This window comes from Podarcis cretensis (assembly GCF_951804945.1).
Source record: "Podarcis cretensis genome assembly, chromosome: 7".
In the NCBI taxonomy this organism is placed as follows: domain Eukaryota; kingdom Metazoa; phylum Chordata; class Lepidosauria; order Squamata; family Lacertidae; genus Podarcis; species Podarcis cretensis.
Genome location: NC_137176.1, coordinates 79,637,290 through 79,663,690, shown reverse-complemented (window position 1 = coordinate 79,663,690; position 26,401 = coordinate 79,637,290). Strand labels below are relative to the sequence as shown.

The window sequence follows — 26,401 nt, the reverse complement described above, 5'->3', positions numbered from 1 at the left end:
CATAGCTGTCAACCTTCCCTTTTTTTGCGGGAAATTCCCTTATTCCAGCACCATTTCCCGCTGCTATCCCGGATTGTTAGATATCCCGTAGGCTGTCCCCAGAACAGGTGAGGCTGCTGATCCCTTATTTTTGAGGCTCCCAGGGACAGGTGAGCCTGCTGATCCCTTATTTTCAAATCTGAAAGTTGACAGCTATTGAGCTAGGAATTCACTATAAGAATCCTGCATTGCAAGGGGGTTGGACAAAATGATACATTCCTATGATACAAAGCAGAAATAACCCCAAGGAAAGCAATGTGTGTGTGCTGGGGGAGCAGAAAAAAACAACTTTAAATCTTGAAGATAATATTTTAGTTTCCTGTTAACTATGCTGCTTCGGTAACAAAGTTAATTAAAGTTTATATTTTATTTTCTTCAGTAATGCTTTATTTTGGTTTGTTTTATTTGATGTTTTAATGTGGTTCGAGTTCTTTCTTTAAAAATATAAAGCGATATGCAACTGAAACGAAGGACGGTATACAAATCCAATAAGTAATAATAAACAAACGAATAAAGCGGCCTTGTTCCCTCAGGCGAACCCTTCAGCCACGCGGCCAATTGTTACGTCACCATCGGAAAAAGGGAGGTCGTTTCCCGCAAAGCACCATGGGGCTTGTAGTTTCACAGCGGCCTGCGGCGGAGACGCAAAAGCGACGCGCCCGTGACGTCGAACCTCCGCGGTTTTAAAAGCCCCAGCCCCGCCCTCACATTTCTGGCGTACTAATTTAGAAAGGAGGGAGAGGGTAGAGAAGGAGAGGACGATCCCATTGGTTCTTAGAGCGGAGCGTTCTACCCCCTTGGCTCTCCGAGGCTCCTCCCGCCCGCGGGGACCGGAAGCGACGTCGCGCGGAGGGGCGGGGCTCCCGGAGCCCGTAACGCGGAAGCGCGCTGTGAGGAGACGAGAGGGGGGAGGAGGAGGAGAGGCGAGAAAGCGGGCTGAGCGAAGGTCCAGCTTTGGGCCGCCGCTGCCGCGTCGTTCCTCAAGGACCGGGGGCTGAGGCTGCGTGAGGGGCGGGGGGCGCCGCCAACCGCCGCCCCCGACCCTTCCCACCCCAGCCGGGGGAGCCTGCCATGAATGTGGACGTGGAGTTCCACATTCGCCACAACTACGCCTGGGCCCGCCTCCCCGCCAGCGTCAAGCAGGTACGGACTGACCCCTCCCGGCACCTGTAGAAAAGCGGCACTTAGCTCTCTCCCTATTATAACTGACCCCTCTGGCTTCCCGTACCTCGCCAATAGCCGTCTGCAGAGACCTCCGCCACCACTTTCGCTTCCCCTTCTGGGTAGCAGGAACTATGTGGGATTTCCCTTCTGAGCCAGACGGGGGTGGGCAATGTATCCAACTTGGGACATACCCATTGATTTCAGTGGGTCTGCTCTCCAGTAAAAGCGGGGTCGGACTTCAGGCTCCTCGGACTCCGTTTTCGTTCTTTGCCAAGAAGTCCGAGGTTCCGCCAACGGCGAAGACTTGAGCCCCCTGCTAAGCCCATTCGGTTTTTTTTTTATGTTTTGAGCAGCAGAACTTGAACCCAGCTCTCTTCTGCTCCCGAGGCTAGTGGGTTTCATGTTACAGTGGTAACACTCCCCTATACAGGCCTGCTTTCAGATGTCTTCTAAAGGTTGTTCAGTGGTACCTCGGGTTACAGACGCTTCAGGTTACATACGCTTCAGGTTACAGACTCCGCTACCCCAGAAATAGTACCTCAGGTTAAGAACTTTGCTTCAGGATGAGAACAGAAATCGTGCAGCGGCGGCAGCAGCAGGAGGCCCCATTACCTAAAGTGGCATCCCAGGTTAAGAGCAGTTTCAGGTTAAGAACGGAGCTCCGGAACGAATTAAGTACTTAATCTGTGGTACCACTGTACAAGCAAAGGAATTCCCACTAAACATCAGGGTGGGGACTTTTGGACAGTGGAACAAACTCCCGTGTGAGGTGGTAGGTTCTGCTTCCTTGGAGGTTTTTTAAGCAGAGATTGGATGGCCATCTATCATATATCATATGATCATATCATATGCATTGCAGGATGACTAGATGACCCTCGTGGAACCTCCCAGCTCCACAGTTCTGTGATTCTAAGTCCATTGCTAGTTACCCCATCGTTTAATTCATTTCAGCAGTGTAGTGGGGAAATGGGGAGCGGGCTGATCTACTTCAAATTATCCTTTTCACCCCTGGTTTGTAGAAACTTTTTCCTCCCAGGTACTTGTTTGTTCATTTGCTAGTTAGCTAAAAGCATCTCTGCACTGCTACATGGCAATAGGAGCCAACTTCTAGGGGCTATGGGGGCTTCGACCCCCACAATAAAATATTTGAGGGGGCCAGACCCCACCAAGTTGTTGGGCATTCCCATTTAAATGGTGTGTGTGCACTGTGTCATGTGAATGATTATGCGTGGCAGGACTTATCTGGCCTCCCCCAAGTATTTATTCAAGTTGGCCCCCAGTACAGTGGTATCCAATATACATAATGTCACATGTGCTACAAAATGCAGTAAATAAAACAACCCGATAAGACTAAAATGCTAACTTTTCTTCACCCTTTTCTCCTCTCCCCCAGTATTAGGACAGGTACTGCCAAGTCAATGTTTGTTGTCAAACTTGTTGAACTTTGGCCCACCCTCGCCTCCTCAAACTTCTGCAACTTTTCAGGGCCAGCCAACCACATTTTTCCTGTAGGCAGTTGTATGCATATTGTGATTAATTTGAACATGGGGTTAACAGAAGGTAGATGAGGATCTACAGCACTAGTAGATCTTTTGCAGTAGATCTGAAAGTATTTCCTTTCGTCCTTTTTTGTAGAATATTTCATTGGTATTGTAATAAAATGGCATTGATCAACTTCAGCAAAACCTGTAGTGTATTACAAACAAAGAAAGAAAACTGAGTGGAGAAATTGTCAAATAATTGAATCAGTGGATGCATTGCCAAGGCTTCAACTATCTGTGACATAGCCCCTCCCTAAGTGAGCATGTGTGGCTTGGAGGTCTGATATTACTTCTATTTACCTAGGTAATATATGGGAACCATGCCAATATGGAATTTTCCATTCATATTTTAAAGCATTTGCAACAACAAGGCTCTAAATTAGGTTGCTGAAGTGAAGAAACCTTGGAGAGGAAAGGTAGAAGTGGATTTTTGTGTGAAAGTGCAGTGAACTCCATTCAAATGCTAAAAGCAAATTTCTGGTGTGTGCTGAGGGACACCCTGTTCCTTGTTTTTTAGTGCATGTTCAGCCCCCCCCCCCCCCAGTAGCTGACCCCAGTTGGTTGACATAGGATTTTGAGCATTTGTTTAAGTTTTATTCAAAGTAAACTCATTGAAATTAATGAGCGTTACTGAGTTAGGTTCATTAATTTCAGTTGGTCTGATCTGAGTTACTTAGTTGAATACCAAGGTTCTGAAGTCTGTGGATCCTGCTGTAGTCTAATGCTATTGTTCTGTTGTACCTGTTTATTTTAATCCAACCTTTCCTCCAGAGAGATAAGGGGGGGGCCTTTTTTTTCTTCAGGAATGTCCTGTGACGTAGGCTAGTGAACACCCACAGGAAGTGAAGAATTGAAGATGCTTGTGTGTGTGGTCTAGGGCAACACTCGAATTGCTTTACGCTGGTTTTTATGAGAATAAGCCGCATATGAACATATGAAGGTGTCTTGTGATATAGAGCCTTAGCACATCTAGCTCTGTATTTTCCTTTTGATTGGCTGGCAGCCGTTTCCCAAATTTTCCCTGGTCTTCTTGCTGGAGGTGTTTTTAACTTGTGATGCCAGTGGCTGAACATGTGACCTTATTTCTGCTAAACATGGGATCTTCCACTGAGCTACAGGATGCCTCTGACCTCCCTCAAAAGCCACACATAGGAAAACATTGTTATCTACCACTTGCAATCTGCCTGATAAGTTTGATATGCTGTATGGAGATTAAAATATGAGGCAATCTGCCCAGATACTCACAATCTTATAGGCACAATAGAAAAGGAAAAAGCAGTGGTATGGAAAGTTCAAGCACTGATTACGTGAGGGCAAAGCAGAGCTCTTCCCATCTCACATTAGGGTAGGAATAAGGATCATAGAATCATAGAGTTGGAAGAGACCACAAGGGCCATCGAGTCCAACCCCCTGCCAAGCAGGAAACACCATCAGAGCACTCTTGACATATGGTTGTCAAACCTCTGCTTAAAGACCTCCAAAGAAGGAGACTCCACCACACTCCTTGGCAGCAAATTCCACTGTCGAACAGCTCTTACTGTCAGGAAGTTCTTCCTAATGTTTAGGTGGAATCTTCTTTCTTGTAGTTTGGAACCATTGCTCCGTGTCCGCTTCTCTGGAGCAGCAGAAAACAACCTTTCTCCCTCCTCTGTGTGACATCCTTTTATATATTTGAACATGGCTATCATATCACCCCTTAACCTCCTCTTCTCCAGGCTAAACATGCCCAGCTCCCTTAGCCGTTCCTCATAAGGCATCGTTTCCAGGCCTTTGACCATTTTGGTTGCCCTCCTCTGGACGCGTTCCAGTTTGTCAGTGTCCTTCTTGAACTGTGGTGCCCAGAACTGGACACAGTACTCCAGGTGAGGTCTGACCAGAGCAGAATACAGTGGCACTATTACTTCCCTGTAGCTCTCCAGGTGTTGCCCAACCCCAACTCCCATCAGTCCCAACCAGTGTGGCCATTAGTCAGGGATTATTGGTGTTGTAGTCCAGTAATATCTGGAGGACCACAGGTTCTCTATTCCTGCATTAGGGAAATGATGGTGTATTAAGGCCATAGGCACCTGCACAAATCTGGAGGTGGGATGGTCCCCTCAGTGTCTCGTTTGTCAGGCCCCTGCAGGCTAGTAAATTATTTTTCCAGGCTGATCACTTTTTGTAGGCTTTTTTAAAAGGCTAATGTATTTCCTAGTTTCTTGCAGGAGCTCTGTATTGATTTGTGTTGGTTAATTATCTGTAGAAGTACAAAAGCACCACTTTTATGTGTATAGGCCAGACAAATCATCTAAAACTTAGTTGTTCGTCTAAGCCAAGTTGTTTGATAAAACTCTTGAAAGGTAGTCTTATAGTTCAACTTTCAGAAAGCCTGAGCTGTAAATTTATCTATTGGGCTGAGGATCAACAACTGGTCCAGCACTCAAGATCGACCAGCATGAGGAGGTTAGGACCCAGCACATCTGCAGCTGAGCTGGCTTAACTCCCTCATCCTTGGCTCAGATGGAGGTATGTGAGCTCATCCTGGCTCCGCCAGTCCTCAACTACATGAGCCAAGCCCAGCAGATCTTAATCCAGTGTAAGCCCTGGAAAAGGAGTGTTCTGTGTTTGGGACCAGAAAGGGAAGATGTACACTGGATCCTAAGCCTGAACAGCTCTGTCATGTGACTTGGCATAAGATAAGATGGTAGAAAGGGTGGTACAACTCTAAACACTAGTTTAAAGGCTTGTTTTTTTCTCTGCCAGGCTTAGGTTGACTCAGCCAGCGGTAGCCTCACTGCTGAATGGAGTGTGGATCTGGTGTAACTACACCAGGTTAAATTACACCCGTCTGTTCTACGCCTGCTTCTTGTGTACAGGATTGCTCCCTTACTCATTTCGTTAAATTTCTATGCTTTGTCTCGTAGGGGCTTGGAAACTCACAGCGAGACTATGAAAAGCAGGTTGTGCTCTATAGTATTCGCAATCAGCTACGGTACCGAAATAACTTAGGTGAGTAGAGAAACAGAGTGGGGGAAAGGGCTTTTGAAAACAGATATTGTCATATGTAACAGCTACATCAGAGAAACCTGTCCTCAGCTGGAGTTCAGTAAAATTGTACTACCACTACTGATAATTTTTGTATTAATTGTATTAATAAACACTTTAAAGTGCCAAGAAAAATAAGAAGGAAATTAACAGGGGAAAGGGGGACACCGATGGGATGGATGAGCAGGGCAGCTTCAGGCAGTGTCTGGAAGATTGCATAGGACCATTCTCCATGCCACAAGCTTATTCCAAGTTCCTTATTCCAAAATGGACATACTTCAAGAGCTTTGCCAGTGGGCTGCCTTCTTTTTCAGACTGGATTGTTTGGAACTAACTCAGTATCAAATAACGATAATTGCATTTGCAATAGGAATAGTATGTGGCATAGGATGTCCTCTCTTTTGTGCCATGAAGTGCAGCATACTTGCATAGCTTCCTCTCTTTGCGTTCTCCCCCCTCCCTTTGTTTGTGTGTGTGTGTGTGTGTGTGTGTGTGTATACACAGAGCATGCTCCAAATCTCTGTGCAAATGGAGCTTCAGGTTTGCTCTGGATCCTGTCCCAAGTTCACACCCCGTAAAATTCTTAGCATTTCTAACTGATTTGTGGAGACTGTTGCTACAACCTGCTGACCCTTCTTTACTCTCCCAGTCAAGCATGTCAAAAAAGATGAACGCAGATACTACGAGGAACTGTTGAAATACAGCAGAGAGCACCTCATGTTGTACCCGTACCACTTGTCTGACATCATGGTGAAAGGCTTGAGGATAACCCCCTTTTCGTACTACACAGGAATAATGGAGGTGAGTTTAGATAAATGCTTAAACAAGGCATTTTGTGTGTCCCAGGAGTTTGTGGCATTTCAGCGTAACATGATCCCTGCCAGCTGGAGTCACATGCCCATTATTGTTAGCTTTTTGCCAGGCTGCTGTTGGTAATCAGTGGCAGGAAATGCAGACCCATTTGCAGTGGCATTTTGGGCTTGCAGCCAAATTACTCTGATGAAGGAGCCTGCAAACTTCTATTCAGAGAAAGCAGCAAACGGCGCTTGAGTCACCTCTCAACATATGGGAGAAACAATGTGTAGCATGGTGCAGATTTGATTGATAATTGCTGGTAATGTGTAGTTTGTGCCCTGCTGCTTCTAGTGAGAGTTTTGCCACTGAATTCCACAAAAATAGGCCATGTTTGCTTCCATTCTTGGACTGCAGTAGAGCACACTTGGTTACTGGTATTGCTAAAGCAGCATTTTGCATGGAGCAAGTGGAGCTGCTGTTATATTTATTATCTCCAGTCCTTCCTTCAGTGAGCTAAGGGGGTGATTTATTCTTGGTCTGCCATTCTTCAAATGCATTTCCGTTACAACCTTTTGCTATGTTGCAAGGTGACTGGGTCTAGGATTACCCCTATGTGTTGAACTAAAGACATTTAAAGATACCACGGAAGATAATAATCCATTAGTCCTGTCTCTTTCTGTTGCTGGTGATGACTGTAGCATCTAATGTCTTGGCTAAAGTATATCTACCATAATCATCAAACTGGAATAATCCCAGAGCTGGTGCATAATTGGTACATGTTTTCATGTTCACCCATGAAGTTTACTGGGTGATTTTAGGCAAGCCCTCCCAAGATGTTTGCGAAGATGAAATAGAAAGGGGAAAACCTATGCACACTATGTCCTTGGAACACCGATAGAGATCTGTTGAAATTTATGCAGGGCAGCTCCAAAATCAGTGGCCTGAGGATCATGAGGTTCACATGCCTCTTGTGCCTCAATCCAGCACTCTGTTCTGAGCATGGGACCTGTGCCATTGTAGAGATGGATCACTACAATTCCACCCCCATTTTTCACTCTCTCTGCTCCCCTCCCGTCTCCAAATGTATTTTGGTGAGGGAAGCCCTGAAATGCATTACTGTTGTGTTCACATCATTTTTCTCAGTTGAAATGAATAGGACACACTCTGTGCATATCTAGATCTGGTTGTAGTTTTTCCTAAAATCTACTTCATTTTGTGCATCTTATTTTAGGTCCTTGAGTTAGAATTTTGTTTTCACTAGGTTACATCTAATGGACTTCCATTTCCTCTCCTTTCCCCTCCCCGGCAAGCAAGCAAGCAAACAAACCAAACAAACAAGCTAATGGAGAAACACAAAGCCTCCATAAACTGGGGTTTGGGTGCAAAGTAGTTTTCAAATATTTACTGATGTAGCATCAGTGCACAGTTGTGAAATGAAGTACAGTGAGTCAAGCTGACACTGCAACTTTTCCTTTTCCTTTGTAAAAGGATATAATGAACAGTGAAAAAAGCTACGATTGTTTGCCCAACTTTACTGCTGCAGACTGTAAGTATAAGATTTCGTTCTGTTTCCACAAGCTAAACAAATTTCCATTTGGAAAACATGTTTTAAGAAAGTCTAGTTTTAAAAGCACAGCTGCATGACAATTCCTTTTTGAAGTTGTAACGTTTGTTTAATTGTGGGGATTACATACCTGATGTTTGAAAAGAGAACAAAAAAAGATACTGATAAAAAAATTACCCCAAACCAGTTATGGAAATAAAATAGTAACCCACAAGTTAAGCACGTGCTTTTCTAATAATTGCTTGTTGCCTCAGCAATAAGTAAAGGTAAAGGTACCCCTGCCCGTACGGGCCAGTCTTGACAGACTCTGGGGTTGTGCGCCCATCTCACTTAAGAGGCCAGGGGCCAGCGCTGTCCGGAGACACTTCCGGGTCACGTGGCCAGCGTGACATCGCTGCTCTGGCGAGCCAGAGCTGCACATGGAAACGCCGTTTACCTTCCCACTAGTAAGCGGTCCCTATTTATCTACTTGCACCCGGGGGTGCTTTCAAACTGCTAGGTTGGCAGGCGCTGGGACCGAGCAACGGGAGCGCACCCCGCCGCGGGGATTCGAACCGCCGACCTTTCGATCGGCAAGCCCTAGGCGCTGAGGCTTTTACCCACAGCGCCACCCGCGTCCCTATTGCCTCAGCAATAGGCCATAATAATTGCATTTATATAACTTAAAATTGTTCCACTTTACCCTTTTAGCAGTGCAGCACATTAGCTTTAACAGAGATAGCTGTTGGCCCAGTAATTCTTGGGAGTAAATGAACCAGTGTGTAAATTATAATGTCTTTATCCTTCCCATTAACTTTGTTTTCTGAATTGCTGGCCTTTCAGCTACCAGAGGGAGACAGTGATAACTTCTGATGAGTTGCTCACTTCTGAGGCTACCCATCTTCCAGTTGTCACTTTTGACAGTGTTATTACAGAGGCAGACTAAATGGTGACATAAATAACCCCTTCTTGCTGCACCAAATGCAGATCTAAAGCCCACAGTTCCAATACAACTGCTAAGAGAGCGATCCTGTACACAAGACACATTAAAAAAGCTGACGTTAAGTTATGCCAGATCCACCTGCCATTCAAGAGGAAGACCGCTGCTGGCTGAGCTGGCCCAAGTCTGTCAGAGGAAGAACAAGACTTTAAAATAGTATTTGGTTTACACTACCCTTTTTGCCAGAACACAAGGCTGAGTTGCACAGAGTCAGGGTCCATCTTAAGTCCCCCACTGCACCCCATCCTGCCTCCACCATGCCCCCATAACACCTTCCTTTTTTAGGGCCTACACTAGCCTCCACTCAGGCTGAGCCAGGATGAGCAAGTTAATGCTGCTTTTCTGGGGCTTGGGACTTTATGCCAGCTGAGCATGTCTGAGCTGGCGACCTCTGCATTCTAAGGTGCTCATCCTGGCAGATCTTGCCATGGATTGCCTTTGATACAAATGGTAACAAGGGCATGCATTGTCTGAAACCTAAGGGCTGCATAGGGCTTAAGCAGTTTATGTTTCAAGTTAATCTAATAATGTTTCCATTCGTGAGGGTGCTTTGGATAGAATTTCAAGGCATCTTTCGAGTCCAGGATGAAGCTATTTAGGGCTTAAACTGTATGATGTAAATGTGTGATAAGAGGGTAGCTCAGGACAATATGCATGCTTGTAGAGAATACATGAAAAATATTTAGATGTCTATCTTTCTTTATAAAATCATTTATATGCCCCATTTGGGGGCATAACACATCCAAGATGACTCACAGTACTATAGAAGTGCAATGGGGTTATTAAAAAGGCCAGTTAAAAACCAATTGGAAGAAAAAATAACCGATTTAAGAAAAGATGCTTTGAAAAAGGCCATGTTTTAAAACCTTTTTAAAAATCTGTGGTGTGGATATTAAAGGGGAGGACCATAATCTGGGGGCCACCACGTAATAGGCCCTGTCTCTTGTGCCTGCCCGGATGAGTATATCCAATTGAATAGCAAATGGCAGGCTTCAAATTCATCTTCTCACAGATGGTGTATCTACCAGCCTTTCTGAAAATTCTGCTGTTTGTCTGCAAAGCAACATATGAAAGCAGTACTATGCAATAATGTTTCTTTGGCTCAGAATAGTTTTATAAGTATAGCTCTGTTTTGAGGGACTTAAAAACTTCCTTTCCCCCTCAGGCCTGAGACTTCTTGGCATAGGAAGAAACCAGTACATTGACCTAATGAACCAGTGTAGATCATCCAAAGTAGGTGTTCATGGTTCCCCTCCCTCCCTCTCTCCTTCCTCTCTTCTATGTGATTTAGTATTTGGACCAAGTTTGGTTTTCCAAAGTGTGGGTTGCAGCCCTAGCAGAAAAATTAACTAGTCGTATACTGAGGGAGCAAAACCCAGTGGCACCTTCCATAATCTTCGTAATCTTGCATAATGCGTCATTTGTGCCACTGATCTCCAAAAACCCTTCTGGATTGCCTTAGTCTCAAGCTTAATAGAAAATGGTACACAGGGTGTAAAAGGTGTTATTTCCGGGTGCCGGAGGTTATGCATTATAAATATGCACTTACCTTGCTTCAGAAGCTGGGAGAGCCCAAAGAAGAGCCTCTGTTGAAGAGATGAGTACACAGGAAATGCAGGTGGGAAAAAGTCAGCCTTTGGTCCTCCAGATGTCATTGGACTCAAACTCCCATTAGCTCCAGTTCATGTAGTAAAGGGTCAGAGATAATGGGATCTGGTGTCCAGCATCATCTATGGAGCCACAGATTCCCCGTCCCTGATTTAATGCTTTAGCATTAGCACTTTTGAGCTGTGCTCTGAAAGGAACCAGTTGAATTGGGACTGGCAAAAGCTGCTGTATTCTGAGCTAACTGCTGTCTTCAAGCAGTTTTAAAAGGCAGTCGTGTCCCATGTATAACATATTGCAGTAATTCGTTCTGAACGTTACCAGAGAGCCAGCGTGGTGTAGTGGTTAAGAGCGGTGGACTCGTAATCTGGTGACCCAGGTTCGCTTCCCCGCTCCTCCACATGCAGCTGCTGGGTGACCTTGGGCTAGTCACACTTCTCTGAAGTCTCTCAGCCTCACTCACCTCACAGAGTGTTTGTTGTGGGGGAGGAAGGGGAAGGAGAATGTTAGCTGCTTTGAGACTCCTTAAGGGGAGTGAAAGGCGGGATATCGAGTCCAAATTCCTCCTCCTCCTCCTTCAGTGTCATTAAATGGATGTTCCACAGGCTTTGGTAAATTATGCCAAGCCTTCATCTCATCTCATTCAATGTATCCCTGTACTGTGTGCTTGATACATGGATAGTATATAGCAAACTGTTCTCACCTGAGTTTGCAGGATATGATGAAACATAGCAGAAGAAAACAACCCTCTGGAAATGGTAATCTAAGTGCATTGAGGTCTTCATAGAGCAAAAGCAAATCCATGAATTGTGTCCAGAGATTTATGTGCAGCTGCTTAGAGTTGGCATTATAAATAAGATCATTGAGTGCCTGGCATCCATTACATGTCTAGAGTTGTGTCATCAGCCATGGCATTCTCACCCTAGAGTGCATTATGTGAGCTTAACCTTGATATTGCAGAAATGCAAATAACTGCTTTTTTAAAAAAACAACCTTTCCCCTCCCCTTGGAGTGTGTGTGTGTGTGAGAGAGAGAGAGACAGAGACAGAGACAGAGAAATACAAGCAAAAAACAGAACTGAAACTTCTCTTTCTAGAATCTAACAGTCTTAATTTTATCCTGCATATTTTTTATTAAAAATGCAATGAAGGAGCCTGTAAATTTATTGCGCAACCTGTTTCTCAGGATTAATGATGAAAAGTGGCACAGTTCCCCTCCCCATCCTTGTTATGGTACATTGTTCAGGAGGGTTAAAGACCTGAGTGTGCCATACCCAGAAATATGAGCATTTGTTAGTTACTTCTGCTTTGTAAGATAATAATTTGGTTACTTCCTTGTTGTCTCTCACGAATGGACTGTACCCCTTCAGAAATTCTTCAGAAGGAAAACTGCCCGCGATCTGCTACCCACGAAGCCAGTTGAGATTGCAATAGAGCCATGGTGGGTGGTACAAGCTGGTTACATCACAGAGGACGACATAAAGGTATCTTCATACAAAAATCCAAAAATTAATCAGTCTGCATAAATCCTGTACACAATTACCTGGGAGTAAATCCATTTGAACACAGCGGAAATTACTTCTGAGTAAATTTGTTTAGGATCCCATTGCAGGTTATGTACTTTCGCTTCACCCTCTAAATCAGAATGTGTAAATACTTACTGCCTGCCACTATCACAAAAAGTTCTTGCCTCAAAGGTATTTCACACAGTTACTTTGCAGTTACAGCACTTACAGTATTTACAGAAAATGGGTCAAGTTGCCTTATATTTTCAGTCTGTGATGCTAGCTGTGTCAGTCAAAACAGCATCCCACGTAAGGGCAAATAGGACTCCTTAAGTGTTTATGGAAAATGACACATAATTCCATTTTAACAGCTGCCTGCGGGTGCAAACCTACATCACTATTAAGCAAACAGTGCTTGTTCTGGTGACTCATATGATGATTCTGTTTAGTTCTCATGGCTGAAGACCATTTATAGATCTATACTATACGAATTTTTAAAAGCAACCTAAGTTAGAAGCTGTAACCACATCACAGGGGAGTGAATACTGTAATTATGTATTACAGAAGAAGTATTTCATTTTTGTCAGCCCTCCTCCTGCTTCCAGACATTGGCTAACCCTGAATTCTAGCTCTATGATATTTTTCAGGAGTGGGTCATCTATCAAAAAGTTTATTCTGGTACTTAATTGCCGCTTGATTAACCTACCAAACAAGCTCTCTATGTGGGTTGTTATACTTCATCATTGTCAAACTTTTCAGTCTGAAAGCTGCATGGACTAATAAAGATCTGTCAGTTACTCCAAATGTGTGATTTAATATGTACTTTTCTCTCTAGATTTGCACTACCTCTGAAAAATCTGCTATCGATAAGATCATCGATTCAGGTCCTCAGCTTGCTGGATCTCTGGATTACAATATAGTTCACAGTGAGTTTTGCTTTGTTTTGTTAAACAGAAGAGTAATAAGATATGCCTGAGGTTATACTTCAGACAGTGGCCATAATCTAAGCAACTTTTGCAAGGGATTCACACTAAAGCAGTGAAATTTTTGCTTTTTGTTACTAGAACTATGCTATGCTGTATCACAAAATTTCAAAGGCAGTTTTGTCATGTGGAATTGGGAGTAGTTTCATAAGTTGCCTAAATCCTGACCAGGGTAACTTCTCTCGAGCCCTGAACATTTTTTATTTCCTCCCACCTGTGCAAAGCTGTGATCATGTTAGTTAAATGCACATAAATTGCGAGTTACCTGTATAACACATGTCATGAGTGCTCCTCATGCAGTTTTGTGGCACAGGCTTAGCTTCTATAGTGCTCTCTATGCGTAATGGTATAATGTTAAGTTTGATGGGATTTTTGTGGTTTTTTGTATAGTGACTTTATTTTTCTTTCTGTAGGTTTATATAATAAAGGCTTTATTTACCTTGATGTACCAATATCAGATGACAGTTGTATAGCAGGTCAGTATGGACTCGCTGCTTTCAGAACAAAGATCCATGAAGGGTGCTACATGTTCAGGAGCGGATTGAATAGCACAGTTGTGACAAAGGAGGAGTTGGAGTGTGGATTAAAAAGGGACTGTGTGCAAGATGAGGGTTGTAGTGATGGTTAAAAGTACAAATTTCTGTTTGTTTTGCTACAACAAAAATGCAAAATAAGATTGAATGGCAGCACTTTTGTAGGTACCTAAGATGTAGACCTTGGTGGTTAAAAGGGATTTAAAGTGTGACATGCCTGGTAGATGTAAAGGTAAAGAGACGGTTGTTAAGTCTAGTCACAGACGGCTCTGGGGTTGCGGCATTCATCTTGCTTTACTGGCCAAGGGAGCTGGTGTTTGTCTGCAGACAGCTTCCAGGTCATGTGGCCAGTATGACTCAGCCGCTTCTGGCGAACCAGAGCAGCACATGGAAACACCGTTTACCTCCCACCGGAGCGGTACCTATTTATCTACTTGCACTTTGTCGTGCTTTTGAACTGCTAGGTTGGCAGGAGCAGGGACCGAGCAACGGGAGCTCAGCCCGTCATGGGGATTCAAACCGCCAACCTTCTGATCGGCAAGCCCTAGGCTCTGTGGTTTAGACCACAGATGTACGGGACCATAAAATTCCTGTTTTGTAAAATGTAATTTGAAAGATCAAAGTATCTCATTAGCTTGGTGTGAGTCTCTGTTCTCTAGGTCAGATTCCTGAGAGAAAGAGAGAGATGCAGGAATAAACATTTTAATGCTGATAATTAATAAGCAAAAATTATATATACATCAATATACATTGGTGTGTGGGTGTGTGTATACACACACGCACATTTTACATACAATACATATATACATTTTTATACATCAAAATTATATCCTTGAATCACAACCTTAAACATGGCTTCTCTTTTCAGTTCCCCCGCTTGAAGGTTTCGTTATGAACAGAGTGCAGGGTGACTATTTTGAAACCTTGTTGTACAAGATATTTGTTTCAATAGATGAACACACAAACGTGGCTGAGGTAAGTCATTGTTTCAGCGTTTCTCTGTGCCCTGCATACGAGTACCTGTCGGGAAAAGACATGCTAAATTAACTTCATGCGAACTCTCCACATAAGGGGGGGATTGGGATTCTGTCTGTCTGTCCTCCCTTGGCTAACTCCTAGGGATGTGTACCTAAAGCTTAGCGCTCATATGCCTGATTTGCGCAGGTGATAGAAGGTTGTGCAGATGAACGCACTGGATTTGATTTTTGAGAATTACCAGTAACCATTTCCCTTCTATCCTTTCAGCTTGCAAATGTTCTGGAGATAGATCTGTCACTAGTGAAGGTAGGCCCCCTGTGTTGCTGCTTAAAGAGTGTGTGTGTGTGTGTGTGTGTGTGTGTGTGTGGAGGTGGGGCAACCCTTCGTTGCACCCATGTTTTATCTCTTTTGAAATTGTAAAACAAGAATGCAAAGTGCTGATTTGCAAATGTTGTCTTCACTTTAGAATGCTGTCTCCATGTATTGCCGGTTAGGGTTTGCCCACAAAAAGGGCCAAGTAATAAATCTGGACAATCTTCATGCATCATGGCGGAATGTCCCATCTATAAACAGGCTGAAGTAAGTATGTGTTCTGCCAACAACAGGCCTGGTGCCGGAAACCCGCTTCCCAAAGAGCACATCCTTGGGGATCTTGTCATCTTCCATTCTGTAAACATGACCAAGCCAGCGTAGATGTGGCTGGGACAGGAGTTGTGAACATGCTGGGAATTAGGGTTTAGGAGAGCACATTGTTGCTTGAGCCTTGTGGTGCCCAATAGATGTGCATATTGTTAGGACCTCAATATTGGTGTGTCTTGTGAGTTGTACTGTTTAACAAAGTCAGGACAGCCGTGTGCACGTGCACAACTGGGAATAAATGCAATTGAATTTAGTGGCCCTTAACTTTTCAATAGTGTGGCTTATTATTAGCTAAAAGCCCACCAGTCCTTGTCAAAATAGCTTGATAAAATACTGTATTTTTCAGCCCATAGGGCGCACCTAGGGTTTTATTTGGGGGGGGGGGAATAAAAAAAAATTATTTCCCCCCCAGGCGCAGGAATGGGGTGGGGGAAGCCCGACCCCAGCCCCCAGAACAGGCTGCTATCCACAAGCCTAGGGAGCCCGGGGGGAAGTTGCGCCGGTCTCCCCAGGCTTGCGGATATCTTCCCGAAGCCCAGGGCGCGTGGCTCAGCGCACCCACCCAGGCTTCAAACCAGGTTGGGGAAACAGTGGGAAGGCGCGCTCCGCCTCCCCGCTGTCCCCCGAGCTTGTGGGGCTGGCGGTGGGGAAAGCAGCGCTTCTCCGCCTTGTGGGGGCTTGCGGATAGCTTCCTCGCTCTCCAGGCTTCAGCGAAAGCCTGCATTCGCCCCATAGGACGCACACACATTTCCCCTTCATTTTTGGAGGGGAAAAAGTGCTTCCTATAGGGCGAAAAATACGGTAATCATGTGACATTAATTTACAGCCCCACTGATTAAAGCTGGAATATAAAGCCTGAGATCCATGACTCGAACCAGTTTATCTTTGCTCAGATTCTGGGGACTTCCCTGGCCACAACCTGCTGCCAAATAGTGCTTCTACCCAGGGTCACAGCATCAGAGTTGCCAGGGCTTGATTGAGGGATGTTCTTACTTACGGACTCATGTTCTGCTGGTGCTTCTGGTCGAGCTGCTGAGGGAAACAAGAAGCTGGTCTAGACAGGCTGTTGGTCTGAGCCAGTAGGTCTCTTCTTATTACCCTTGTTCCTATTCTTAGAACTACTTTGGATCCACAGAAGATGCTGCTGTCCTGGGAGAGCTCAGAAAGCAGGAGTCCTGTACAAGAGGTGGGATCATCTGCTACAGATACCGACACAAATAGCCAAGATGATCCAGGTGAGCCATAGAGCAAGTGGTTGCCGATCTAATAAGTTAGTGTGCATTGCAGTGCATTCCTTTTTATGTTCTGTATAGGTCAGTGCCTGTCATTCACTACTGTGGTCTGAATCGTGGGCTAGAGCTAGGCTACACATTAAAATATTTGCTTGAAAAAGCAGCTTGCTCTGCATATGGAAAATCTTTAAGGCCCCTCTTCCAATTGGCTTGTCCCTGCAAGCAAGGAAATCTAGAAGGGGTATAAGTGGGAAGAATTCCCCCTGTCCCACATTCAAGAAAGGAAGAGCCACTAGGCTGGGTTGGAAAAGAACCAACAAGGGTGTAGATGATTTTTATAGAGATATCATTCAGCATTCATTTTTATCATTTTGAGGTGTACGGCTTTATTCCTCTGTTAAAACATGTGCATTGGTAGATTAAAGCTTTGCAGAAGGGAAATATCCGAGCTACGTGCATAAGCTGCAAACATTGTTCAGATTTTTTGGTGAACTGTTCTGGGGTATCAAGGGTGACCTGACCCAACATTATGTCATCAAAACCCCACGGCATAAATAAAATCCCTTTACCGTTTGAATGTGGCCAGAGTTGGTCATGGATCTTCAGTTTGAGATGGTGAGGTTTTTTCCATTCATAAGTAGTTGGTTTCTTGACATTAGGTGAGCAAGCCTCTCTGTGACATCACAGCAGTTTAGCCAATAGCACCCACAGGGATTGCACCACTTCAGGCCTTTCTCAGACGGTTCTGATGTCGCTGGAGATGGAACACTTGCAGATGTAGCACAAGCCCGCTGCTAAATAAGAGAAGGTCAGCTGATGACGTCAAGTGACCCTGGACAAGTCAAGATGTCAAAGGTTCAAGAGGAGGGCAGACTCAGTGACAGACACAATGGCCTGATTTGCACATCCTGCTAAGCCTAACCATGGCTTAGTAAGGGGTCAGCAAAGTTTTTGTGGCTTGGGCCAGTTCATGGTCCTGCAGATGCCACGGTAGGCTGGAGTGCGGGCGCAGAGGAGGCGTGTGCAGCTTTCCGTTGGCTGCAGGAGCTTCCTGTAGCCAATGGGAAGCCTGCCAAAGTCGCGGAAGGTGGTCCCCGCTCTGCTCTGCACCGGTTTAGCACAGCGCACAGCCTTCCGAGCGGGCAGCAAGTATCCCCGAGAAGGCCGGTTAAATGACCCCCCGTGGGCTGCTTGTGGCCCATGGGCCTTAGGTTGCTGACCCCTGGCTCAGTGTGAAGGCCTGGTCTCCTGAGGATAAGATCAGGGCTGGTTTTGTTCTTCCTTGGTCATTTTGCTGCTGAGCTAAGCTTAGTGTTTCATCCAAACCTAGGTTTGTGGATCAGCACTCTTCTAGCTAACCACGGGCTTTAATCAAGTTTAGTTATCAGTTTACAACTCATGGTTTGCCCAGGAGAGCTGAACTTCAGGCCTGAGTTTGGAGGACATGCTAAGGAAACCATGGCTTACCTCAGCTCATCACATCAGATAAAGGAGTGGAGAGGAGAGGCGCAACCACAGTCTTAGCATGATGTACGAAGTGTGATGTTGCACTGTTGTCAAAACTATTTAAGATGGCAAATCTCTGTGTGTGTTTGCTTCCTTAGCCGATACTGCCAGTGTGAGCAGCTTGAGTCTGTCCGGTGGTCACACAAAGCGCATAGCCTTCCTGTTTGATTCAACGCTCACTGCCTTTTTAATGATGGGGAATCTCTCACCAGTAAGTTTCTTAGCTTCTCAATATTTAAGTGCTAAAACTCTTTAAAATATTTCTTTAGTTTTTTTTGATAAAAACTTTTTTAAAAATAAGTTTTTAGATAAGTTCTTTGTCAAAATGATAACTACAGTCATTTTTTTTTTAATAAAAAAAAACAAAGAGTCCTGACTTGCAGGAAGGGAACGCAAGGGGTGTGTAGTCTGTATTCCTACATCTTCATTGTGAACGCTTATTGAATACTGGGTAGATTCATAATAATTCAGAACTCAAGGTTATGCAATTTTACCTTCCTTTGCAGAATTTGAAAAGTCATGCCGTCACCATGTTTGAAGTTGGGAAGTTGTCAGATGAGTCTCTGGACAGTTTCCTTGTAGAACTTGAAAAGGTAAATAATAGTTGGTTTGTTATTGTTAAAGGAAGGTGGTAGTCAGCACAACCTTTGCATGAGCAGTCAGGCTATACAGTGGTACCTCTGGATGCGAACGGGATCTGTTCCGGAGCCCTGTTCGCATCCTGAAGTGAACGCAACCCACATCTGCGCATGCGTGGGTCGTGATTCACCTCTTCCGTGTATGCGTGTGGCATCATTTTGAGCGTCTGTGCATGCACGAGTGGTAAAACCCAGAAGTACCGCACTCCATTACTTCTGGGTCGCTACGGAGCGCAACCCGAAAATGCTTATCCCGAAGTTACTTCAACCTGAGGTATGACTGTATATAGTTAAGTTGATACTATCTTGCATTAAAGGCTTTGGTAAAAAGGTAAAGGGCCCCTGGACAGTTCGGTCCAGTCCAAGGCGGCTATGGGGTGTGGCGCTCCTCTCGCTTTCAGGCTGAGGGAGCCAGTGTTTGTCCACAGGCAGCTTTCCAGGTCTTGTGGGCAGCAGGACTAAACTGCTTATGGCATTCTATTTATTAAAGGCTTCACAGTTACAGCACAAATGCATTCAGATTTGAAAGAGAAATTTAACATTAACCTTCAAAATAACTTATATGTTGGAAGCACCTTTTTCTTACGAGCGAAAGTTCGAACTTGGTCAATTCACCTGGAGCCACATAAGTGACTTAAGGGCGGATGCAGCCCATAGCCCGTTGCTGAGCAGTCTCCCATAAGACGTTGCTTCCCTCCCACCCACTTGCTTTTAGTAATTGTGGCTCATCTGATCATTCAAATTGAAGAAAAATAGATCAGAAGCTTCAGTCATTACCCTTTGTATGATTCCATTGTCAAATGGTGTTTTCCTTCTGCTACGGCCTGCACGTAACATTTGTTTAAACTCTGTATAGGGTATCAAATGTATAGCTACACATAATTATGTACAGAAAACTGACCTGCAGGTGGTTTACCAAAGCTATTGAAAATACTATATTCATAGTTTCCTTTTTTTAATAGTGAAGATAACACACAAGTACTAGAAAATATCACATTTATTCATCTGACATGTAAATATTTTTTTCTTTTCTTTTGAGGATCAGAGCAGCTGCATGGTCATAAATGTTGAGTTAGGAATGTTTTGTCATATCTTAATTCAATTTTCTATGTCAATAGTATTTACACAAACAGCTCATGCAAAGTACTCTTTTTTTGTTCCCTTATTTAGGTTCAGAGCACAGGAGAGGGCGAAGCACAAAGATACTTTGATCACGCACTTACCCTGCGAAACACTATACTGTTTCTGAGGCACAATAAGGACCTAGTGGCTCAAGTTACACAGCCTGAACAACCCAATAATGGTACAGTGGAGACATGCTTTTATTTTACGTGTTCTGTACTTTTTACTCTAATGACACACTTCCACCAGCTTTGAAAACATGCTCCAAACTTGTACTTATAAGTATAACCCCTTTGGGAACAGAGGTCCCATTGTCCATTGTTAGCTGTTTTAGGCTGCTAAACATCAATCTTGGCATGCTATTATAGACCCTGTGGTCAGAAATGTACTCTGTATAAGGCCAGTTAAGAATCTAGGCGACTGAGAAGTCATCTCATTAAACAAAGTCGACCTGACTTATTTATAAACCTACGCAAGTTCTAGAGTTTGCAGGTAAACATATTGGAAAGCATTGTCCAAAGAGTGCATTAATTTATGCATCAATGTTCTAAGCACATAGTGTTTGCATTAAAGTTTTAAGAGTGGATCCCAGGTGTTGGTTATAGCAGTCATTCCCACCATCAGATGATAGCAACCTGCCTCTACCCTGTTACATTCAGCAAGCACAACTTGTGGACCCTTTGCTTTCCACTTTGCAACTGCTAACTTTCTCCCTTCTCCCTATTTCCCTCTCTTTCTTGGTCCAGATGCACCAGTAATTCAGAAAGTCACTTGAGAGAATATGTATCCCATGTAATCTGTAGGTCATCGCATGCTTCTCGGGGGTTTACATCGCAAAATTCTTGCACTTTTAACTGCATGGGCGATACAATATCCTGCACCATCTTTTTGGCCAGAGCCATGTTATTATGGGAGAATGCAGCAGCTGTAATTCCCTTTAGCTAGAAGCACTCAGCCCCCTCCGGACTTAATAAATCCCGGTGACCATCAATTTCCTGCAGGGCTGAACAAACATAGTGTGTGTGTGTTTGTACATCTCTCGAGTTAATTTTGTTTTAATGGGGAAAGAATTTATCTTGCTCTGTCAGTTTTTTACCCCTTTAAAACATTCAGCAGCATGGGCAGTCACTTAGATCCAGTTGAGTCCTATCAAAAATTCCGGGGCAACAGCATTTAAAAGTGTTGTTGTGGTTGTTGTTGCTGTTTAGTCGTGTCCGACTCTTCGTGACCCCATGGACCAGAGCACGCCAGGCACTCCTGTCTTCCACTGCCTCCTGCAGTTTGGTCAAACTCATGCTGGTAGCTTCGAGAACACTGTCCCACCATCTCGTCCTCTGTCGTCCCCTTCTCCTTGTGCCCTCCATCTTTCCCAACATCAGGGTCTTTTCCAGGGAGTCTTCTCTTCTCATGAGGTGGCCAAAGTATTAGAGTCTCAGCTTCACGATCTGTCCTTCCAGTGAGCACTCAGGGCTGATTTCCTTCAGAATGGATAGGTTTGATCTTCTTGCAGTCCATGAAACTCTCAAGAGTCTCCTCCAGCACCAGAATTCAAAAGCATCAATTCTTCGGCCTTCTTTATGGTCCAGCTCTCACTTCCATACATCACTACTGGGAAAACCATAGCTTTAACTATACGGACCTTTGTTGGCAAGGTGATGTCTCTGCTTTTTAAGATGCTGTCTAGGTTTGTCATTGCTTTCCTCCCAAAAAGATACAGAGCATGAACCCCAGTTATTGTGGAGGACTCTTCACTACCAATTCACTCTTATCAGTGGATAAAGTGTCTTTTGATTATTTGAGAGGGTTGGAGGAACAGGACATGAACTAATACTCTTAAGATAATGAATTGCTTAAATAAGCCTTCACTTGTCATAATATCTACAGCTCAGGGTGGGGGGTGGATACTGTTTATGTAGCTTCCAGCTGCTTATGCGGTTGGTTTACTTTTGAAGTTGACCTTGCACAGTTGGTTTATGCCCCCTGGAGAAGCTTATAAGACATTTATCTTTTTAGACTTGAGTATGCTTTAAATTTCCTAAATCATGTTGGATAGTTTTCTTGTATTGGGTACTATGGTTTAAAATTGGCAAAGGCTAAGGAATGTAGTAGTAGAGACGTTGGTGGTGCTGTAGGTTAAACCACAGAGCCTAGGACTTGCTGATCAGAAGGTCGGCGGTTCGAATCCCCGCGACGGGGTGAGCTCCCATTGCTCAGTCCCAGCTCCTGCCAACCTAGCAGTTCAAAAGCATGTCAAAGTGCAAGTAGATAAATAGGTAGCACTCCGGCGGGAAGGTAAACAGCATTTCTGTGCACTGCTCTGGTTTGCCAGAAGTGGCTTAGTCATGCTGGCCACATGACCCGGAAGCTGTACGCCGGCTCCCTCGGCCAATAAAGCGAGATGAGTGCCGCAACCCCAGAGTCGGCCACGACTGGACCTAATGGTCAGGGGACCCTTTACCTTTTTAAGGAATGCAGTGCTGTAAATCCATATGTCCTATTCAAAATAGGATTTCTTGTGACCAGCATGTATATGCTAGTTTGGGCTGGAGAAAAGAATAGTATAGAATAAAATTTCCTTCACCGAATATATAGGAGCTGGAACAGACCAAAGGCCAATTTAGTCCAGCGTCCTGTTCTCTCTGCAGCCAGCCAGATGCCTATGGGAAGCCCAAAACCAGGCCATGAGCGAAACAGTGCCCTTTCTCAGCTGCTGGTATTCAGAGGCACCCTGCCTCCCATAGTGGAGGCGGAACATCGCGATTGTGGCTAGCAGCCACTGAAAGCCTGAAACCTCTTGAGTTTGGAGAACAGCCATTGCTAAGCAGTAGACCATCTGCTTTGCATGCAGAAGGTGCACAACATTGTAGACAATGCTGCTCCAATGGCCTGATTTCCTGGTTCCAAATTTGGCTAATTCTGTTTTAAATCTGCCCAAGCTGGTGGCCATCCCTGCATCTTGTGGCAGCAAATTCCTCGGTTTAACAGCGCACTGGGTGAAGTATAGATGCATTTGCCTGCCTTTAATCTCCCTATAGAGCCAGTGTGGTGCAGTGGTTAAGAGCGGTGGACTCGTAATCTGGTGAGCCGGGTTCGCTTCCCCGCTCCTCCACATGCAGCTGCTGGGTGACCTTGGGCTAGTCACACTTCTCTGAAGTCTCTCAGCCTCACTCACCTCACAGAGTGTTTGTTGTAGGGGAGGAAGGGAATGGAGAATGTTAGCCGCTTTGAGACTCCTTCGGGTAGTGATAAAGCGGGATATCAAATCCAAACTCTTCTACTTCTTTTTCTTCTATGTTCAGCTTCACTGAGTGTGGTGCTGATAACACCAAGGTTGCAGGTTCAATCCCTGTATGGGACAGCTGCATTTTCTTGCATAGCAGGAGGTTGGACTAGCTAGACAATCCTCAGAACTCTACTGTTCTATGATTCTATGACCCCAGGTTCTAATTGTGTGTGTGTGTGTGTGTGTGTGTGTGTGAGAGAGAGAGAGAGAGAGAGAGAGAGTTTTCTTCTCCACACAGTGAATAATTTTATGCGCCTCTATAATTTTCCCTTTTTTCTTTAAAAAAAACAAAAAAATCCCCAAGCGTTATAACCTTTCCGCATAGAGGAGCTGCTCCAGCCCCTTGATCATTCTTCTGAAAAAGTATCCATGGTTGGAATCCAAAGAACTGCCCAGTGAGTGAACAGCGGTTCAAGAAATTCAGATATAGAGAACACATACCCATGGAGAGCCAGAGGAGCAGTTCAAAAGCAGTTGTGGAAGGAGATCCTGCTATTCAAAGGAGGGCAAAGTAAATAAATAAATAAACCCATTTGGTATGCATGAAATAACTCTTTGGTTCAACAGTTATTTCCTTTTGACATGTAACTTTCCTTGTGGCTGGTGGTATGCGTCAAAGCTGATTTACCATGGGGTAGGTGGCATGAACAGTGCCTTCTGTATGCTTATGGACTCCAGTTTCCATCATTCCTGACCATGCTGGCTAGGAGTGATAGAAGTTGTAGTCTGACAACATCTGGAGGGCACCATCTTACCTACCCCTCCCTAGCTGATAGTATCTTTAAGTCGTGTTGAGATTTTATCCAGGAAGAGAGAAGAGACCCGTCTAAATTTGTATTTTTCCTCCCCCCTTCCTGTACCCCTTTCAGTTGTACATGTTCGTTCTCTATCTGTATTCCAAGTGTCTTTGACATCGTTGATGTAGGTTTCCCTCTGGATTTGCTGCGCTGCGAAAGCTTGCTTGGCTTGGACCCTGCTACCTGCAGCAGAGTTTTGAACAAAAACTACACGCTGCTGGTCTCCATGGCACCTCTCACCAACGAAATCCGACCCATCAGCAGCTGCACACCCCAGGTAAGAGAGAATCATAGAATCATAGAGTTGGAAGAGACCACAAGGGCCATTGAGTCCAACCCCCTGCCAAGCAGGAAACACCATCAGAGCACTCCTGACATATGGTTGCCAAGCCTCTGCTTAAAGACCTCCAAAGAAGGAGACTCCACCACACTCCTTGGCAGCAAATTCCACTGTCAAACAGCTCTTACTTTCAGGAAGTTCTTCCTAATGTTTAGGTGGAATCTTCTTTCTTGTAGTTTGGAGCCATTGCTCCGTGTCCGCTTCTCTGGAGAGGAAATCTCCCCAGAAATGAAATGGGAGGGTTCCTTCCTGTGTGACGCATTGCTTTTAGTATTTACGGAAGGCTTTTGGTCAGCAGTGTGCATGCACTCTTTATCTGCGTTTCTGCTTTTCTTCCCAGCAGTTGACTTTATTGTTTTTGCATGGTTTTATCCAACTAGACCTCCACAGCTGGAAGACAGCCCCTTCTGTTTGCGGAGGGCTCTGGCAGAGTCTCTCCCCCCACTCCCCAGAGTACAGGGCTGGAACAGCATTTTATTTTATTTTTGCCTGACTCCCCTTCCCATTGCACCACCATGCACTAACATTCCTTACTGCTTCAGAGGCTCCCCAAGCCCTGCATGGCAGATCTTTGAGGGGCAAAGATGGTGCAAGGGAAGGGAACACCAGAAGTTTCCTTCTACCCATTCAGACCACTGGTCCATCTAGCTCGGGACTTGACGATCAGAAGGTCGGCAGTTCGAATCCCCGCGACGGGGTGAGCTCCCGTTGCTCGGTCCCGGCTCCTGCCAACCTAGCAGTTCGGAAGCACGTCAAAGTGCAAGTAGATAAATAGGTACCACTCCGGCGGGAAGGTAAACGGCGTTTCCGTGTGCTGCTCTGGTTCACCAGAAGCAGCTTAGTCATGCTGGCCACATGACCCGGAAGCTGTACAGTGGTACCTCAGTCAAAACAAAAAAAATTCCTTCCAGTAGCACCTTAAAGACCAACTAAGTTAGTTCTTGGTATGAGCTTTCGTGTGCATGCACACTTCTTCAGTGGTACCTCAGGTTACATACGCTTCAGGTTACAGACTCGGCTAACCTGGAAATAGTACCTCGGGTTAAGAACTTTGCTTCAGGATGAGAACAGAAATCGTGCTCTGGTGGCGTGGCGGCAGCAGGAGGCCCCATTAGCTAAAGTGGTGCTTCAGGTTAAGAACAGTTTCAAGTTAAGAACGAACCTCCGAGGTACCACTGTACACCGGCTCCCTCGGCCAATAAAGTGAGATGAGCACCGCAACCCCAGGGTCGGCCACAACTGAACCTAACGGTCAGGGGTCCCTTTACCTTTACCATCTAGCTCAGTAATGTCTACACCAGACATAGGCAAACTCGGCCCTCCAGATGTTCTGGAACTACAACTCCCATGATCCCTAGATAACAGGACCAGTGGTCAGGGATGATGGGAATAGTAGTCCCAAAACATCTGATGGGCCGAGTTTGCCTATGCCTGGTCTACACTGACTCACAGCAGCTCTCCAGAGTTTCAGACACCCCCAGCCCTACCTAGAGGCACCAGGGATGGAATATTTTACATGTAAAGCATGTGTTCTATGGCCCAATCAGAGAAAAATGCCCCCCTCCCTTTTCGCTGATGGGGGTGTCTTGCTGATGGAACTCTCCCACTCCTGGGACACTCCCACCAGTGGAATCTTAGGCAGGATCGAAGCCTATGGTTGTTTCTGTCCCCGTCTTTCAACAAGGTCCCCAAGCCTGCCCACAAGAATTTTTCTGAAAATGCAGAAATCTTTATTCTTAAAAAGCATTTTACACTGCTTTCCTTCATGGATTAGTTTGCAGCCAAAAAGCCACCGACAGGAAGGTGACATAGTTCAAGCTGGTATGAAAAACCATAAAGTCATAATGAGTCGGTAAAGGTAAAGGGACCCCTGACCATTAGGTCCAGTCATGACCAACTCTGGGGTTGCGGCGCTCATCTCGCTTTATTGGCCGAGGGAGCCGGCGTACAGCTTCCGGGTCCTTTGGCCAGCATGACTAAGCCGCTTCTGGCGAACCAGAGCAGCACACGGAAATGCTGTTTATCTTCCCGCTGGAGTGGTACCTATTAATCTACTTGCACTTTGTGCTTTCGAACTGCTAGGTTGGCAGGAGCTGGGACTGAACAATGGGAGCTCACCCTGTCGCAGGGATTCG

At 45.0% G+C, this 26,401-nt stretch overlaps 1 protein-coding gene across 1 annotated transcript in view; it reads left to right on the top strand.

Moving 5' to 3' along the window:
- The first annotated feature begins 818 nt into the window (after positions 1-818).
- Positions 819-26,401, top strand: part of FAM91A1 (family with sequence similarity 91 member A1) — a 36,907-nt gene continuing 11,324 nt past the window's right edge. The window contains exons 1-16 of the mRNA XM_079984240.1: positions 819-1,182; positions 5,648-5,732; positions 6,418-6,569; positions 8,052-8,109; positions 10,272-10,339; positions 12,081-12,194; positions 13,051-13,141; positions 13,612-13,674; positions 14,600-14,706; positions 14,977-15,015; positions 15,176-15,288; positions 16,465-16,583; positions 18,185-18,297; positions 18,593-18,679; positions 19,895-20,027; positions 24,055-24,203. Coding sequence (XP_079840366.1) covers positions 1,111-1,182; positions 5,648-5,732; positions 6,418-6,569; positions 8,052-8,109; positions 10,272-10,339; positions 12,081-12,194; positions 13,051-13,141; positions 13,612-13,674; positions 14,600-14,706; positions 14,977-15,015; positions 15,176-15,288; positions 16,465-16,583; positions 18,185-18,297; positions 18,593-18,679; positions 19,895-20,027; positions 24,055-24,203 — 1,563 coding nt within the window. The 5' untranslated portion in view covers positions 819-1,110. The remainder of the gene's footprint in view (positions 1,183-5,647; positions 5,733-6,417; positions 6,570-8,051; positions 8,110-10,271; positions 10,340-12,080; positions 12,195-13,050; positions 13,142-13,611; positions 13,675-14,599; positions 14,707-14,976; positions 15,016-15,175; positions 15,289-16,464; positions 16,584-18,184; positions 18,298-18,592; positions 18,680-19,894; positions 20,028-24,054; positions 24,204-26,401) is intronic.